We start from the raw sequence: 15,125 nt of genomic DNA, 5'->3' as shown, positions 1-15,125 counted from the left end.
AAATGCAGCTCTTCCCACAACTGGCCAAATAGAGCATCTGTGAACTTGAAGGAGAAGCCAGGGCCACCCAGGCCTGGTCTGGGGCCTTTCCCTGGCAGGAAATGAAAGGAACTGGCATTTGCCATGCTCATCTCCAGGCCAGGCCCTAGAGAAGGATGGCATGGATTCAGCCCATCGCTGCCTTCCTGGCACGCCCATCGCTGCCTTCCTGGCACTCCCTTTTGGTCTGGGAGAGAAACCAGATTCATGGTGACTGCATGTCAGGGCTCAGCCCATTCCTGTCTGGGTAGGGGTTACCTGTATGAGTAGGGGGTACTCATATTAGTAGGGGTACCTTTGTGAGTATAGAGGGTACCCATGTGAGTAGGGGGTACCCGTGTGAGTAGGGGGTACCTGTGTGAGTAGGGGGTACCTGTGTGAGTAGGGGGTATCTGTGTGAGTAAGGGGTATCTGTGTGAGTATGGCACCCTGTGAGTTGGGTTACCTGTGTGAGTAGGGGGTATCTGTGTGAGTAAGGGGTATCTGTGTGAGTAGGGTTACCTTTGTGAGTAGGGGGTATCTGTGTGAGTAGGGGGTATCTGTGTGAGTAGGGTTACCTGTGTGAGTAGGGGGTATCTGTGTGAGTAAGGGGTATCTGTGTGAGTAGGGCACCCTGTGAGTTGTGTTACCTGTGTGAGTAGGGGGTATCTGTGTGAGTAGGGGGTGTTTGTGTGAGTAGGGGGTATCTGTGTGAGTAGGGTTACCTGTGTGAGTAGGGGGTATCTGTGTGAGTAGGGCACCCTGTGAATAGGGTTACCTGTGTGAGTAGGGTTACCTGTGTGAGTAGGGGGGATTTGTGTGAGTACGGGGTATCTGTGTGAGTAGGGTTACCTGTGTGAGTAGGGTTACCTGTGTGAGTAGGGGGTGTTTGTGTGAGTAGGGGGTATCTGTGTGAGTAGGGTTACCTGTGTGAGTAGGGGTTACCTGTGTGAGTAGGGGGTATCTGTGTGAGTAGGGCACCCTGTGAATAGGGTTACCTGTGTGAGTAGGGGGTATCTGTGTGGGTAGGGTTACCTGTGTGAGTAGGGGTACCAGTGTGAGTAAGGGTACCCATGTGAGTAGAGGGTACCTGTGTGAGTACAGAGGGTGCCTAATGCCCTGAAAGGAAACCAGCCAGAACCCTAACTGTGCTGGGCGCCTTGCCAAGGGCTGGACACACATTACCTCTTTGCTCCCGACAGTTCATGAGATAGACCCAGTCAGGAGTGCCTGCTACAGACCAGGGAGCTCTGGCGGTCAGGTGTGTCTGCCCCAGCCGAGGGGAGTGTAGAGCCAGGATCTCTTGTTCCCAGCACTTCTCAAGATAAGGCGGTGCTGGTGGGGCCTGCATGGGGAGTGACCCTGTGTAGCTGAGGCCCAAGATGCTTGGTGTAGGAGAGGCAGGAGTTGGGCCTGGAGGGTGACTGGGGCCCGCCTGTCCCTGGGACACCAGAGTCCATGGAGCCCTCCTGTCTGGGGTGGGGGGATTGGAGGCCCAGACCCGGTACCCTAGCAGCCACAGGTGCCTGTCTTTTCCCTCTAGGAAACACCTCTGACCCCTCCAAGAAGAGCTACGTGGTCCAGTGGCTATCCCGACCGGACCCCAACTCGCCAGTCCAGGAGACCTCGTCAAGTAACCGGCCCGTTTATAACTCTGTCTCTGCCCTCCAGTGCATGCCCTGCGCCTTGTGGAGCTTGCCGTGGGCGCCCCTCCTCTCTGTCTATGGAAAACTCCCCTGACTCTTCCTGAGCTCTGTTGGTGGAATCTGTTTCTCCGGGCATCTGTGCTCGGCTGTCTCCTTTGGAGCCACCTGGCCGGGAGGGCCAGTCCTGCAGAGGCACGGCCCGGGGCACTGGCCTCTTGTGGGGTGCCAGGACCTGGTGGTGATGGCTTTTAAAGGGGCAAAGATCTGTCGTGGTGCTGGAGGGGCCAGAGGCCCAAGTGTGAATGTGACCACTTTGTGACCGCCTCCCAGGGCCACAGCCCTCCAGGCTGGAGCTGCAGGTTGGAAGTTGAGGGGGCCCCCACCTGCCCCCTTTTAAATGCCGCCTCCCAGCGAGGGAGCCCAGAGGGGTCTCGGGCGTGCAGTTGTGCGTCACCAGCCTGGCGCCCGGCCCGTGTCCAGCAGTGTGCCAGGGGCTCCCCAGCCTCCTCTGCTGCTGCTGCTGCTGCTGCCCCTGTGCTCAATGTGTCCTCCTGACTCGTGTGACCGTGGCCTGCTTCCTGTGGCCTTTGTGCCCAGCTCACACAACCCTTGGCCCCCATACCCGGCCCCTCTTGGGGTTCAGGTAAAGCGGAAGAGGCAGGGAATGTGTCCCTGCGGTGGGACATCGGGACACACCGCCACTTCCATTCTCTGTCCATTTGCTCCAATGGCCTTTCTCATCGTGTGCACATGGCCCCATGCACAGGGGCGAGAAAGTGAGAGCTCAAGGCTGTCTCACGTGGATGTGGCCGCCTACCCGTGTGAACAACTACAGAATTACCTCAATTTTTATTGCTTTTTTGCTTAGATAAAACTATGTAGAAGATGCCTTAAAGTTGAAAGGTAACAGAATTGGCTGCTAGCTCCAGCTTCCGAGGGGAGACATGACCCAGGCAGGAGGCAGGCAGTGCAACCTAGAGGCAGGCGGCCGGCTCACCCACCTTTGGCCAAGGATAAGACTTCTCAGTTCAGGAGGCCTGGCTGAGTCCAGGAGTCCAGGAGGCCCAGGCCTGTGCAGGGCCCCAGGTGCGGGATCACCTCTGTGGAAAGGAGACCCGCTGGAGGCCCTTTGGCCCTGACTGTTGTTGGAGCCCTGAGCGCCCTGCCGCTGGCACGGCCGCACACCAGGGGGTGACTGGCCTGGCCCTTGGTGTGACGAGTGCAACAGTCCAGCCGGCCACTCCCCTCCTGCCCCAGCCCTGGCCCCTCTTCGTAGCGTCCCCGCTGGACAGTGTCCAGCTCTCCCTTGGCACTAATTACTGTTATGTAAATATGCGGTGTAACACATACTAATTCTCACGACTGTTAACTTCCAACTTTGACTTAGGCGATGCGAGTGGCACGCGTGACTCTGGGAAGGTGCAATGCGGTCCTGGGCATTGTGCTCCCTGTCTATATGCACTTTGGTTCATCAGGGATATTTTATTAGTGTTTTGTATGTATCTAATGACGTATTATATAGGTTCCATTGTCGTTGCTTTTCTGGTTTTTTTATGAGACAACGTTAGTGTGTGCCAAAGTGACTGTGAAAATGACCTTTTACTCTTACTAACCGTGGAAAGACTTCCTGTCATGCATCCCACAAATAAACTCAATAAAAGTTCAGTGAAACTGGATGCTTGGGTCTGGCACACTGCTGCCTCCTTCTTTTCACCTCTGTGGCTGACGGCGCTGTAGAGCTGCAGGTGCCGTTCTGGGACATCAGTTCCTCAGTTTCTGATTCCAGTGACTTTCCTGTCCCCCTTACCCTGCTCAGCATAGATGCTGAGGGCCCCTCCCCCACCTGAGGCCTAGGCCCCCTCGCCAGGCATTTTTCAAAATATGATAGCAGCCCATGGAGACACCCCACCATGATTTTTGAACCTTTAGTGCTAACAGGCAGCTTGCAGGAACACCTCGGTTTTCTCCTTGTAGATAAGGCCTCATAGTTAGGAACAGGGCCCGTCTTTGGGATCTGAGCCTGTGGAATGGGAATCTGTGTTTAGTAGTGGAGACAATGTCCAGGTCATTGTGCCCTGAGCCACCATCAGGCCAGTGCCCTGGCTCCTGGCACAACTCAGGGCCTAGGCCAGCCTCCGGAGAGTCTAGGCTGGAGAAGGACAAGGCAGCTGTGGCTCTGAGCTCCTGGCCTGCAGCAGTCACACAAGTGTGTGCCCAGCCATGCCTACCTTGTCTCCCACGGCCTGCCCTCAGGATCCACGGGGCCTGTGTGTCCACTCCCCTTGCTGACAAGGACCACACAGCATGTCAAGGTCCACCGTGGGACCTCCCAATCTGGGCATCTCTCCTTCCCATTCCCATGAAGGAGTCCTGTTCCAGGGCGGAGGGAGTTCATGAGAAATGATGACCACCCAGCACTGTGGAGATGGGCATCAGGGCACAGGGTGCCAGGTAGCAGCCTTGGGGTGGGGGTCAGAGTAGCCATGACTGAGGTCAGCCTGCCCAGAGCTCTGATCATTGAAAGACTCCCAGCTCCAGAGATAGGAGATCAAGACAACTGTGCCTGATGAGCTGTGTCCACTAAGTCTCCTTGCCCAGACAGGTCAGGAGAAATCCCTGCTGAGGGCACCCTGTCTATAGCGTTGCAGGCAGGCCACCAGCAGGACTTCTCCAATAAAACCCTGTTCACAAAACCAGGTGGACGGACCAACGTGCCAACACGTGTGGTTGGCAGACCCCTACCCTAGACTGACGCGACACCGGCGTCTCAGGATCCCCGCCTGGTTGGAGACAAGTGAGGGAGATGCTTAATGCCAGTCCTGATCTTTTGTGAAGGAGGCGGCACAGGTGACGGGAGAGGGCGTCTCTGGGGCAGGGGGGCCCAGTCCCAGCAGCATGGCCAGGCCTGCCCCATCCTTGTTGAGACCTGGCCTCTGGCCTCCCTGCCCCAGCTGATGGCCAGTGCCTGGGGGAGATGCCACACCTAGTGTTACCAAAGCCCCGTGTGTCTCCTGAGGGCAGTAGGCATGGTTTTCACGTGCCTACCTCAGTGGCTGCCAGGGAGGGTAAAGGGGCCAGGAGGGAGGAAGGGAGCAGAGGCTCTGAGCATGCTCCACCCAGCTTCAAACAGCACTGTTCTGATTTCATCTGTCTCAGATCTTGAATATTTAATGTAAAATTTTATCCAAGGTTTTAAAACCCTGAAAGCCACATTTCAGGATCGTTTTAGTTTGATTTCAGGAATTGACCCTCTGTGCAAGACCATCTGCCTTTCCCCTCCACACGTTGGCCTGTTCCTCCGTCTCAGGGTTAGGAAGACCGGGGCTTTTCCTAAACAGCCCATCTGTCCCTAGCTCTTCATGTCGTCAGCCCTTGCCCAGTCATGTTTCCTCCTTATTTCAGCCACTTAGCAGCTCAGAGTCAAGGTTGGGTCCCTCTCTGATGATATATGCCTCTGTATGTTCTTGCCTGTAGCATTGCTATTCTAACATCCACGAATTCCTTGTTTTGGACTCAGTTACTCGCATCTGTCTTATTCACATTGAACACTTACATATTCTTTGATTCTCTGTTCTAGGCTCTGGGATAAAGGGACACCCGGATACAGCTTTGGGCTCTGCCCTTTGTAGCTTTCAGGATAATGAAAGTGTCAGGCATTAGTTACCTTGCTGCTGCTGCTGCTAAGTTGCTTCAGTCGTGTGCGACTCTGTGCGACCCCATAGACGGCAGCCCACCAGGCTCCCCCCGTCCCTGGGATTCTCCAGACAAGAACACTGGAGTGGGTTGCCATTTCCTTCTCCAATGCATAAAAGTGAAAAGTGAAAGTGAAGTTGCTCAGTCGTGTCCGACCCTTAGCAACCCCATGGACTGCAGCCTACCGGGCTCCTCCATCCATGGGATTTTCCAGGCAAGAGTACTGGAGTGGGGTGCCATTGCCCTCTCCAGTTAGTTACCTTACCTGAGAGCAAATGTGGACTTCGTAGCTGTGATGGAGTGCTGGGAAGGGGAGACCCGCGGCACCACTAGACTACATGCTGTGGGATGCCACCTCCAAGGGCGGTCAGGCAGTGCTTGACCGAGGAGGACGTGTGTCAGCTGAGCCTCGAGGATGAGGAAGAAGAGAGACATAGTATGTGCAAAGGGCCTGCAGCCACAGGGAGCACCCTGCAGAGCAAGGCAAGCAAGGCCCGAGTGAACCTGGAGAGGTGCAGGAGGCAGGTCCTCATCCTGAAACAAGGGAGGGGCATTCCAGGAGCTTCAGTCTGCGTCGTGATATGTTCATATCTCCAGTTGAAGAACCTGCAGCAGGATAAGTAGATAGGAAGGAGGGAGAAAGGAGACAGGCAGAAAGGAAGCTCTCACCACAGTGCAGCCCAGAGGCAAGGTAGCTTGGCTTGGTGGAGGCAGGAGAGAGGGGAACGTGGATATGTCAAGAGCATCGGGGGACATGCTGATGGACTTGGAGATGACCGGACAGGGGATCCCTGGGATCTGGCTTGTGTGCATGAAGGACCAATCTCTGAGATAGATGATGCCAGTGGAGGTCATGGACTTGGGCTGGACACGTGGAGTCAACTTTTGGCACCTCAGAAATTGAAGGGTATCTAGTAGGCAGTTGTATCCAAGAGTCTGAAGCTCCAAAAGTGTGAGGTTGGTGTCCAAGTAAGTGGGTTGCCACTTCACTGTAATGTGAAATTATAAGCTGGAGCAAAGGCCATGCAGAGGGCAGATGTCAGAACCACTGGCTTTTACATGGGAGAGGGCCTGCCTGTCTGTTATTGCAGGAAATCCCAATGAGTTAGCATAGCTTTACCTGTAGATGTAGAACACGCCCTTCATTAGTGCAAAGAGTAACTATGTCAGGTGTGGTTCCCACCAGTGGCTGCCCCTTCCCTCCTTCCTACCTTCCCATCTCCCCTATGTGGTTCCTTCCAGTAGGAGATGTCATCTGCCCTAAGGGGACTGAGGGGATAGGAGGGCACAGCAGACGGGAAAAGTCTGAAATGCCCATTATGAAGAATAGAGAGTGGCTGAGCAGGGAACATAGTTGGAAAGTGGGGCCCATTGAGGTCAGTGATTAGGAATTTATGATGGATCAAATATCCCCTGTTATATTGTTAGTTTATTCTTCTATGTTGAATGCGTTTTTGTAAATCATCTCAATAACACCTAATTTATGTGTGGAATTAGGTGTTAGCAGAAAGGGAAGCGGGTAGAAATTCGGGAAGAAGACAGAGGCTGAGAACAAGAGGAGAAGAGTGGGTCTTATTAATATCGCTGCAGACAGGGTTGGAGCTAGGCCAAGAAGGAGACAGCCATGAGGAAAGAGGAAACAAGAGAGACAACAGTGGCCTGCAGGGTCAGGGTTCTCCATGCACTGGGACCATGGATGAGCAGATCTTGGGTGGGAAAGAAAGTGGCAGATATGCTGGGCTGGATCTACATGTAAGGCTGGATTGGCCTGTGTGAAGGCATCGAGTTCTGGAGCACTTTGGAAAACGACCAGAAGCCCAGTTGTGGCAGAGCCGTGTGGTGGGTGATGCAGTGGTGGGACACGGGGTGTCACATAAGTTGAGGCAGGTGGAAGAAATCCCAGATAAGTCTGGGTGACTTTTAATTTTTATGTAGGCACTTTTCAGAAGCAAAGCTCTTCTGGGGGATTTGGATGAAGATGGAAACAAGATGTGGAGGAGTATGGCGAGGCCATAACTGAGGCTCTGGGATTTGTTTTCTTGGGTGTTAGCAATTGGTTCTTTTAGGTTTAATTTTGTTACAGTTACAGGTTAAAGATGATTGTAAATAGAGTCAAATTGTGCCACAGAATGTCACTGAGGTTACCCCTGGGATCTCACATGTGAAGATCTGACAAAGCCCAAATTTTGGGGCTTGGAATCACTCCTTAAGAACAGACAGACCTCATTTCTGTCTCCAATTTTGACAGATACTGAAACATCTGGACTCACCTGGGGCCTGCTTGGAGGAGGGGAGCATTGCTCACAGCTAGTGTGACACCACTCCAGGGCGGGGGTCCCCGGACGCCGCCCTGCCCAAGGGCTCCCTCGTATCTAAACCACACAGAGTTTCTGTGTGAGCTCGCTTGCCTCTGTGCTGTCTCTGGGCTCTTCTCAATGCCTCCTCCAGCAAACTGCTTCCTGTGGGGGAAGAAGGTCCCCCTTATCTGTCCTTTGGTTATTTGTCCCACTTTTCTCTTTCAGAGGGCCGCTGCCAAGGTGACAAGTCAGTGTTCTGTAGGATGGAAGTCTTGTCTCGTTATTGCTCCATCCCAGGCTACAATAAGCTGTGCTGCAAGTCCTGTAACCCGCACAACAACCTCACTGATGTGGACGACAGGGCAGAGCCACCCTCTGGGAAGCACAATGACATTGAAGAGCTCATGCCCACCCTTCCAGTGCCCACTCTAGTCATGGAGGTGCAGCCTCCGCCAGGCATACCCCTGGAGGTGCCTCTCAATACTTCCAGCACCAATGCCACCGAGGACCATCCAGAAACCAATGCTGTGGATGTGCCCTACAAAATCCCTGGCCTGGAAGATGAAGTCCAGCCACCCAACCTGATCCCTCGACGACCGAGCCCGCATACGAAAAGACCAGAAACCAAAGAATCCAAGAGCTCATTGATGAGATGAGGAAGAAAGAGATGCTCGGAAAGTTCTAATAAAATGGAAAGATAGCATCAATAGCTTTTTTTTTCTTGCTTATAGAGATATTCCATGGCAACTCCTGTGTTGTGGAGATGAAGTCAGATTCCTGACTCCAAAAGGTTTTGAGGAAACAAAGAAGGAGAATAATGTAAATATATAGCTATATTTACATCATACACACACACACACACACACACACACACACACACATAGTTGTAAGCATGTGGCAACTAGGTTGGTACCTATGTTTCCTAGTCCTGGAATGTTCTAAGTCCTGCACTGGGGTTGGGTGTGGGGTAGAGAGGAATATGGAGGCTCTACACCTCCCATCAATGAGGGACAGCAGGAGGGAGAGGAAAAACCTTTGCCCCAAGTTTCTGAGCAGTGATTGTGAATCTTTTCCTTGCGGTGACAACCCTACTGGAGACGCAGGACAGTTCCTACCAATCTCCAGGTTGAGGTACAAGACCCATGGGGCTCTTAGAAGAAACAGTGATTTATTTACTAAGTGACCAGTCATAAAGACGAATGCAGCGAAGTGGAGGTCATGAATTCCAGCAAACTCCAGGACGAGGTGGTGAGGCAGGTGGCGTGGATGAGTGTGGTCACCAGCTGGCACTCCCAGGCTCTCACCCCTCTCTCTTCTTTACTAACCTTGGCCTTGCTTGTCACCTCTGGCCAGCCTGGCCTCAGGCCTGGGGCTCCCCAGAGACACTCTCTGCTTCCTCAAGTCACTGGAAGGATGAAGGAGGCATGCACTCTGCTGGAAAATCCAGTGAGTGGTCAGGGCTCATTTTTCTGTGTGTGAACATGTAGCTTAAACTTCCCGAAATTACAGGACCCAAGCACATTAGCTCCTTAGCCGGGCCTAGCCTGACATGTAATTCTTAAGCTTTTCACATCCAGGAAGGTTTTAAAGACTTTGTATTCTCACCAGTCATAGATCTTAGAGAACTCTTTCTTGCTCCATTCCCCATTCTGTGGATGAAAATACTGAGGCTCAAGATAACACCACGATGTTTACTTTTTGAGTTTTGAGGTGCTAAATACCTTTATCTGAACCCATGCGTGTGTGTGCATGTATCTGTGTGTGTCTAGGGACAGGTTAAGGTTCTAGGAAACAGTGAGGAACATGTGGGACGATGCCGAGCCATCACACGGCTGAGGACCAGCCCTGCCGTCGCCCCAGCACAGCCCGCCTCCCTCCCCTCTGCCACCACATTCCACACTTTCTCATACGTGTCCTCTTAGGAGCTTGCTGGCTCCTGAGAACCCAACTGGAGGAAATATTTCTGAAAATATATCATTAGTGTTACTTATTTAACAAGATGTAGTGTGAAGCACTTCTGCAACCCCACCTCTCTATTATTAGGAAATAGACCCACGGCTTTCCTCTGTTGGCTGAATGCATGGCAACTGGTGCTCCTCACAGACTGAAGGGCTGGGCAGTGCTGGCTTGGGTCTGTTCTAGAATGTTGAGGAAGCTCTAGTCCTAGCCAGAGTATTACTCAGTTTAACTTTCTTGGAAGCCACAGGATGGGAACACTCCATTCTCGTATCTCAGCAAAGCAAGGCTGTGTGTCTTGGGGGCTGGAAGCCTTTGGGGAGAACCCCAGGTGGGACACTCCCAGGGGAATCTGTCTTTTGCAGGAGGAAGAAAGATGCCCTCTGGGAACTATAGACCACATGGGCATGGCTCAACATGCCATACTTAATGCCTTGGGCCATATATCCACAGAGTTCTCTGGATTAGATGGTCCTCAGAGGTCTCTCCAAGAAGGCAGTGTTCACCTGCTCTGAGACACTGTAAGTTTCCACTGAGCTTAAGGAGGTTGGACAGCTGGCTTAGCAACAGTCCTGAGCTTCCAGAGAGGCTTCCAGAGAGCCTGGGGGAGGCAGAGGCCGTCTTTGAGCTAAGGTTTCCTAATACCAGGTTGAGATTCAGAGGTCCTTTTTGTCCACTGCTCTGGAAAGTCAGCTGAGGGGCCCAAGAGTCACTTCATGTTTGTGGGAAGACTCCGCTGGAGTTTTGGGACCTGGCTCTCTGACCTACTCCTTTTGGAAAACCCATGGAATTTCATGTATAAGCCTTTCATGTGTACTTTAAGGTATTTTGTTTGTCTGGAGTATACAAATGGTGCTCAATAGCAAAGTCTTTATCAGATGAAGCATTTTAACTATGTACTCCCTGTCTGACAGGCAGCTGTCGCATGGGTTATTCTGGTGCTGAACTCAATCACAGTGTTTTTATCTCTCTGATGACAGCAATCAATACATTTGTTTTCTGTAGAGTAAAATTTGGCTCCTTGATTTTATAACTTATTAAAGTAAAAACGTCTGTGTTTTTGCATATCATGCCTGTGTTTGCTTGTTACCTTGACTATACTTGTCCTCCATTCCCAGCTTAAACTTGAGCAGACAGAAGGATGTGCTGCCCTTGCAAAGCCAAAAGGTCTGGAGGGACCAGTATGCAGTGAGCCAAGGCGGGATCCCATGAACAGCAAGAGGCACGCATAAGGACCGATCCCTCTCCCGGTTTCCCATGGAGTCAGTTCTCCAGGAAACATAACTTAGCCAAAGGCTCCCAAGTCAACCTTTAGTTCAAAGTGGAGGTGAAGTATCTCCAGACACTCCCTCCTCCCTGATTACAACCCCTTCTCTCCTATAATTGGGTTTCCAGGGGAAAAGAAAAAACTAGATGTTGAGTTAAATTTTAAATTCAGGAAAACAGCAGTGAACTTGATGTGTGGCAGAACCAATACAATATTGTAAAGTAATTAGCCTCCAATTAAAATAAATAAATTAAAAAAAAAAGTATGGGGAACCTCCCTGGTGGCTCAGTGGTAACAAATCTGCCTACCAATGCAGGAGACACAGGTTCAACCCCTGGTCTGGGAAGATCCCACATGCTATGAAGCAGCTAAGCCTGTGGGCCACAAGTCCTGAGCCTGTGCTCTGGGGCCCACCTGCTGCAACTACTGAAGCCCACGTGCCCTGCAGCCTGTGCTCTGCAACACGAGAAGCCACCACACTATGAACTAGAATATGCGCCTGCTCGCCCCAACTAGAGAAAAGCCAACACAGCAACAAAGATCAAGCGCAGCTAAAAAAAAAAGACACACTTCAACTAAAAGTTATTTATTGTTTCTCTGAAACTCACACTTAACTGACAATCCTGTATTTTTATTTGCTAAATTTGGTAATCCTACTTACAATCAGGATTCCACTTTTAAAGAAAAGTGCATTCTCTCTGGCCCTCTTTGATATTAGCAGATACTGGGGAAGAGAAAGGTTGAAGGGCAGAAGAGGTGATTTCTTCTTCTGCTACCCTGACCAAGTAGGAATCAGGCAATGTGTACACAGTGCTGGGGAGAGGAAACAATCAGAAATGGTATTAGTTTGGGGGCTTCCCTGGTGGCCCAGTGGTTAAGAATCTGCCTTGCAATGCAGGGGACATGGGTTCAATTACTGCTCCAGGAAGACCCCATGAGCCGCATGGCAACCAAGCCTGTGCAACAACTTGAGCCCACACTCTAGAGCCTGCAAGCTGCAATTCCTGAACCTGTAAGCCGTGACGACTGAACACGCATACCTAGAGCCCATGCTCCACAACAGAGAGGCCACCACAATAAGAAAACCCGGGCACTGCAGCAAAGAGAAGCCCCTACTCGCTGCAACTAGAGGAAGTCTGCGTTCAGCAACGAAGACCCACCACAGCCAATAAATATGCAAGCTAGAAACTATTTGGAAGGAAATAGTCATTTCATTTTTAGAAATGGTCACAAATTTAAAAAAAAAATGGTCTATATGAAAAAAGAAGACATTAATTTGTACAGGGGTTGTACGTGGCTTAGGAATGCACAGCATTTTTTCTTGTTCTTTGCGGTAATTTGTTTTGACTCTGTTTTTATAGTACAGTTAGTTATTTTAAATGGGGAAGAGGAACTTGGGATGGGTGTGTGTGAGAGTCTGTGTTAGAAGTGGAGAGTTAAGAGCCTTTGGGTAAGCAGGAACTGAGACTAAGTATTGGCACAGGTAATTCATAACTGGATAGCCCAGCGAGGTTGTTTTAGAAAACAGGCCCTGGGTTGTAGAATAAGTAGTAAGGAAGGCCCAGTCTGTGCTTTCCGAAGGATGTTGATAAATGGTTAGCAGGAACCAAATGATGTCATTACAGAGGATTCGGCCACCACTCCCTCCTCTAGGTACCCTGTGAGTCCTTGATTACCATTCACAGAGCAGCCGTGCCCTGATCATACCCAGGGGCTTATACTCCACTGTGCATTCTTAACCTAGGGGAACACAGTACACTTCCATTTAGAGGCCATGTAGCCTGTTCTCCCTGAACCTCATGACCCCACACAGCTGTTGCTTCATCTCTGGGGGCTCCTCAGGGATTAACCTCAAATACACATAAAGATTACACAATGTGTGAGTGCCCCTATGGCACACTGAAGCAACCAGTGCCTTGGTCCAAATAAGATTCTTCTAGTTTCTTTAGGTGAACACTTAGATCACTGATTTTCCATTTTTTAAAAATCCTATGCAATTGTGGCTATCAATTTCTCTCTCTAGAGCTTTAGCTGTGCCCTAAATATTTTGATATTTCATACATTTTTGTCATTTCATTCCAAATAGTTTCTAACTCCCAATGTGACTTTCTCTTTTACCTAAAGGTTATTTTAAGCATGTTGCTGAATTTCCAAACATTAGGTAATCATCTAAGGAGTGCATGGCAACCCACTTTGGTAATTTTGATTGGAGAATCCTATGGACTGATGGGCTACAGTCCATGGGGTTGCCAAGAGTCAGACACAACTGAAGCAACTTCGCACACAGCATGCACAGGATGTTCTGGTTATGGATTGTTACAGATTTCTAGCTTATTTTATTATGATCAGAAAACTATTTTGGGAAATATTTCAATCCTTTGAAACTACATCATGGCCCATGATGTAGTCAATTTTTGTTTTTTTAAAGAACTGCACATGTGCTTTAAAGAATATGCACTGGTAACTGTTGAATGCAGTATTTTATATATGTCTGTTAAGTCAAATGTGTTAGTTTATTATTCAAATCTTTTGTATTTTGATTTAGTTTTCTTCTTGTTCCATTAACTAGATAGAAAGTTGTCTTAATACCTCCCACTGATTGTGGATTTTTCTATTTCTCCTTGCAGTTTTATCCATTTTTGACTGTCTTTAAAAAAAAAATAAGCTATTTTACTACTTTGACATCTCATAAGGGCATACAGATTTCTAACTGTATCTCCTGTTGGTAACATTATCCTTTTATCTTCATGAATAGAACAATTTATTTAAAAAATGATTTAAATTCTCCCCCCTAATATTCAGTTCAGTTCAGTCGATCAGTCATGTCCCACTCTTTGAGACCCCATGGACTGCAGCATGCCAGGCCTCCCTGTCCATCACAAACTCCTGGAGTTTAACTCAAACTCATGTCCATTGAGTCAGTGATGCCATCCAGCCATCTCATCCTCTGTCGTCCCCTTCTCCTGCCTTCAATCTTTCCCAGCATCAGGGTCTTTTCAAATGAGTCAGTTCTTCACATCAAGTAGCCAAAATATCGGAGCTTCAGCTTCAGTACCACTCCTTCCAACAAATATTCTAGAATTTATTTCCTTTAGGATGGACTGGTTGGATCTCCTTGCAGTCCAAGGGACTCTAAAGAGTCTTCTCCAACACCACAGTTCAAAAGCATCAATTCTTTGGCACTCAGCTTTCTTGACAGTCCAACTCTCACATCCATACATGACTACTGGAAAAACCATAGCTTTGACTAGATGGACCTTTGTTGGCAAAGGAATGTCTTTGCTTTTTAATATGCTATCTAGACTGGTCATAACTTTTCTTCCAAGGAGTAAGTGTCTTTTAATTTCATGGCTGCAGTCACCATCTGCAGTGATTTTTGAGCCTAAAAAAATAGATGGTCACTATTTCCACTGTTTCCCCATCTATTTGCCATGAAGTGATGGGACCGGATGCCATGATCTTAGTTTTCTGAATGTTGAGTTTTAAGCCAACATTTTCACTCTCCTCTTTCATTTTTTCAAGAGGCTCTTTAGTTCTTCTTCACTTTCTGCCATAAGGGTGGTGTCATCTGCATATCTACGGTTACTGATATTTTCCCCAGCAATCTAGATTGCAGCTTGTGCTTCATCCGACCCATTATTTCTCATGATGTACTCTGCATATAAGTTAAGTAAGCCGGGTGACAATATACAGCCTTGATGTACTCCTTTCCTGATTTGGAACCAGTCTGTTGTTTCATGTCCAGTTCTAACTGTTGCTTCCTGATCCGCATACAGATTTCTCAGGAGGCAGGTCAGGTGGTCTGGTATTCCCATCTATTTCAGAATTTTCTACAGTTTGCTGTGATGCACACAGTCACAGGCTTTGGAATAGTCAATAAAGCAGAAATAGATGTTTTTCTGGAACTCTCATGCTTTTTTGATGATCCAACAGATATTGGCAATTTCATCTCTGGTTTCTCTCTGTTTTCTAGATCCAGCTTGAACATCTGGAAGTTCATAGTTCACATACTGTTGAAGCCTGGCTTGGAGAATTTTGAGCATTACTTTACTAGCATGTGAGATGACTGCAATTTGTGATAGTTTGAGCATTCTTTAGCATTGTCTTTCTTAGGGATTGGAATGAAAACTGACCTTTTCCAGTCCTGTGGCCACTGCTGAGTTTTTCAAATTTGCTGGCATACTGAGTGCAGGACTTTCACAGCATCATCTTTCAGGATTTGAAATAGCTCAACTGGAATTCCATCAC

The 15,125-nt window shown here is 49.3% G+C and overlaps 1 protein-coding gene across 1 annotated transcript in view; it reads left to right on the top strand.

Annotated features, from left to right (window-relative positions):
* ADAMTS2 (ADAM metallopeptidase with thrombospondin type 1 motif 2) overlaps positions 1 to 10,680 on the top strand; it is a 246,255-nt gene extending 235,575 nt beyond the window's left edge. Inside the window, exons 21-22 of the mRNA XM_070373478.1 lie at positions 1,562 to 1,651; positions 7,880 to 10,680. Of these exons, the coding sequence (XP_070229579.1) occupies positions 1,562 to 1,651; positions 7,880 to 8,310 (521 nt within the window). The 3' untranslated portion in view covers positions 8,311 to 10,680. The remainder of the gene's footprint in view (positions 1 to 1,561; positions 1,652 to 7,879) is intronic.
* The last annotated feature ends 4,445 nt before the right edge of the window (positions 10,681 to 15,125 follow it).

This window comes from Bos mutus, chromosome 7 (assembly GCF_027580195.1).
Source record: "Bos mutus isolate GX-2022 chromosome 7, NWIPB_WYAK_1.1, whole genome shotgun sequence".
In the NCBI taxonomy this organism is placed as follows: Eukaryota; Metazoa; Chordata; class Mammalia; order Artiodactyla; family Bovidae; genus Bos; species Bos mutus.
Note: the sequence above shows the minus strand (reverse complement) of the source record. Positions and strands in the feature narration are given on the sequence as shown.